Source organism: Papaver somniferum, chromosome 1 (assembly GCF_003573695.1).
Source record: "Papaver somniferum cultivar HN1 chromosome 1, ASM357369v1, whole genome shotgun sequence".
NCBI classification, from domain to species: Eukaryota; Viridiplantae; Streptophyta; class Magnoliopsida; order Ranunculales; family Papaveraceae; genus Papaver; species Papaver somniferum.
Genome location: NC_039358.1, coordinates 57,368,569 through 57,371,382, shown reverse-complemented (window position 1 = coordinate 57,371,382; position 2,814 = coordinate 57,368,569). Strand labels below are relative to the sequence as shown.

General features: G+C 37.5%; 1 protein-coding gene across 2 annotated transcripts; it reads left to right on the top strand.

The window, feature by feature from the left end:
• Positions 1-264: 264 nt before the first annotated feature.
• LOC113329246 lies at positions 265-2,562 on the top strand. Of its 2 annotated transcripts, none has more exons than XM_026576214.1 (3): positions 265-446; positions 530-648; positions 2,219-2,562. In XM_026576214.1, exons 1-3 carry the CDS (start codon positions 310-312, stop codon positions 2,236-2,238), a joined length of 276 nt encoding a protein of 91 aa, XP_026431999.1. In that variant the 5' UTR covers positions 265-309; the 3' UTR covers positions 2,239-2,562. The 2 variants fall into 2 exon arrangements, with proteins under 2 accessions (XP_026431999.1, XP_026431996.1); XM_026576211.1 differs by lacking the exon at positions 2,219-2,562 and adding an exon at positions 943-1,216 and having other exon boundaries at positions 267-446.
• The last annotated feature ends 252 nt before the right edge of the window (positions 2,563-2,814 follow it).

Genomic DNA, 2,814 nt, shown 5'->3' with positions numbered 1-2,814 from the left:
ACTAATCATATAGGGGCAGTTTTGCCATTTAGAAAATATTTTTTTAAGGGATGACCCAAATTAGGATTGGGTGACCTTTTTTTATCCCGTAGTGCATGGCCCCCAATTAGAAGATATGACCCCCAATTAAGCTAGGGTTATAAAACAAAGGCCCACCAAAAATATCCATGCTAGATTCGAGCGAGCCGATTTGAATCGGTATATATTCTCCGTGTTGACTCGACGGAAGTACTTGAGAAATGTGGTGTTATAGCCTTATAGGGTTTATAAGTTTCTCATTACTTCTCACTTGCAGGAAAGAGAGAAAAAATGGCTTCGTTTTGTAGATCAGCTGCGAGGTCAGGGATGAGATCCATGGCTGCGTCACGGAACCAAAACCTAAATTCAAAACCTTTCTCTTCTCCGTTCCCTCTTCCAACAACAAGCTCTCTTCCTCGCACTTCTAGGTAAAACCTCTACTTTTTATAATCAATTTTGCTTCTAGAAATTCTTAGGCATGTTTGTTCATTCCTTTTTTGTTTTTCTTCAGATTTGCAGTGGCCCTGGCAAGTGTGGAATCAATGATGCCTCTTCACAGTGCAATTGCTAATTCTCGTCTCAAATCAAGTATTGCTGTTGACTCTAGTTGCTGGAGTTGGATGTCCCAAGGTACTCCCACCTATCTTTATCTTTCTCTGTAATTTTATTTGGATTTTAAATGATGCCAATTAGTAAGTATAACTAAACAAATGGAAATCATGAGATGAAGAAAATAAACTTTCAGTTTTTTCCCAAGTTTTGCATTTACTTGCCTAGATTATAATGTGAGAACAATGAAAAAACCGTTACTTGATTTCTCACTTTGGTTGTTGAAATGAGTTTGTGATACTGCTTGTTGTGTATTAGAATTTAGAATGTGCAATCATATTAGTCTCTGACCTATGTTTCTACTGAATCGTATAGGGCTTTCATTACCATTGTGACGAAGGGACCCATGGTGCGTTAAAAGTAAAACAAGGCTACATTGTACCCACTGAATTTTTCTCTTCTTCCGTGTTTAGTTTTCTAAATTGTACTATAAAGCAGCTAATATGCTAAACATCGCCACTGAGTTATGACTGCCAAGGTCGAATTTTTGTTTATTTGATGTTTCCTGGAAGTGGATTCTTAAAAAATATTTTTGGAAATTAAATGATTGTAGTGGATGCAGTCTTGATAATACTCATTTATGCCGTTACTGTTTTTGTTCCAAGTTCAGAATTCTGTCTTTTGTTCTAAAGTGCGATGACTTGATCTTTGTTTGTTGCTAAATACTAAGGTCATGGTAGTGTTTGCAGGTCATTGTGGTATAGAGTCTTAGCAGGGGATAATCTTGTTAACTGAGCTGTTAGTGGTGACTGGTGAGGTACAGACATTTGAAAAGATTTAATGATAATGTGTCGTATGCTTGGATTATCTCAATTCGGTGTCACCCAGCTTAGAAAGGATGGGTATTAGCCTATTAGGAGATGTGGATGCTGCTAAGTGCAGCTTCTGAAACTACTTATCATGTTTTGCCCCCTGTCCTTTATGCAGCCTGTCTAATGGCTTACATGCCAAATAGAGCTCCAGTAGGTTGGTGAGTATATTTAGGGATATCTGATTATATTCTATGTAAGTGTATGAAAGAAGGATACTATGTCATTTTACTTTTATCTTGGTAGGGATTTGCCTTGTAGTGTCTCCCAACTGTATTCTTAGGATTAACCCAAATGTGACTCAGTATGGAAGAACCACATGAATTAGAGAAGCACAAACTATCTCAAGCATCCTTGTTTACCAGCATAGCTAGACTTTTTTTTTGGTTTCGCATGATTGAAACTGGGCATGCTTTTAGCAATTATCAGTCTAGGCAATCTCTTCCCGGAGGGTTATAAGTCAATATTTAACCAGTGGAGGCTTTTTCTTAACGGCACATGAGCTACCAAACAAGTTGAACGTTGTGTTTTTTTCTTAATCCAGATCACATTCAGTTCTATTTGAAAACAGATACTGGCGTTTGTATGCGTGTTTAGCTAGACTTTGTCAAATCTATTCATATTGTATGTATTGCCTGTTACAATGTCTTATGCTTATTTGGCTTGTTCTTTGTTATTTTCTGGGGTTATTTATCATTAGTTCACTAGATCTGTTGTAAATCTGATTAGGGTCCTGTTAGCCACAACTTTCCAGCTACTGATAATCTTCATGCTCTCCTTAGATTTTGCAGTTCCTCGGTGACAAAGTTTGAAGGCTATCACAACTCTGAACCCAGAGCATTTGTTTGATTTGTTTTTCTGTTAGCCACAACTTCTGTGCTTCTGTTTGGTGCAAGTGATGCCTTGTGGTATATGGATTTTGTATCTTCTCTTGAATGAGCTAAGAGTATTGAGAGCTTATAACTTGGAAATTTTCATTGTATTGATAAAAATAAACATGAAAGCCTGTTCCGTTATGATTAATGGTACTACTAAGCTTGCACGAGAAAAGGCAAGATGTTTCACAGGAAGCACAGCCAATTCAGACTCTGAATTAAATCCATAATATGGGTATGTTATGTTTCTTCTTAGAACAGGGTGTAAATTGAGTATATTTGTATGATCTTTCAACAACTAAAGCCTCGGTCCTAGACATGTTGGGGTAGGCTAGAAATCATAAACCATCTTTCTTATGTTATGGTTCTGGTGTGTGGATTGCGGATTTCCACGCTCTCCTGTTTAACATCATCTCTTTCGATATCCCCCACTGGACCAGTCTTTCAAGTTTCTTTTCACTGTATTGACTGGAGAATAACAGCAAGAATCGATCGCACTCTTG

Bases quoted from the DNA above. Each gene is read 5' to 3' on its own strand.
- LOC113329246 (XM_026576214.1), top strand. From the start codon at position 310: ATGGCTTCGTTTTGTAGATCAGCTGCGAGGTCAGGGATGAGATCCATG. The intron at 447-529 runs GTAAAACCTCTA...GTTTTTCTTCAG, and splicing joins TCTCTTCCTCGCACTTCTAG to ATTTGCAGTGGCCCTGGCAA. The intron at 649-2,218 runs GTACTCCCACCT...TGCTCTCCTTAG, and splicing joins CTGGAGTTGGATGTCCCAAG to ATTTTGCAGTTCCTCGGTGA.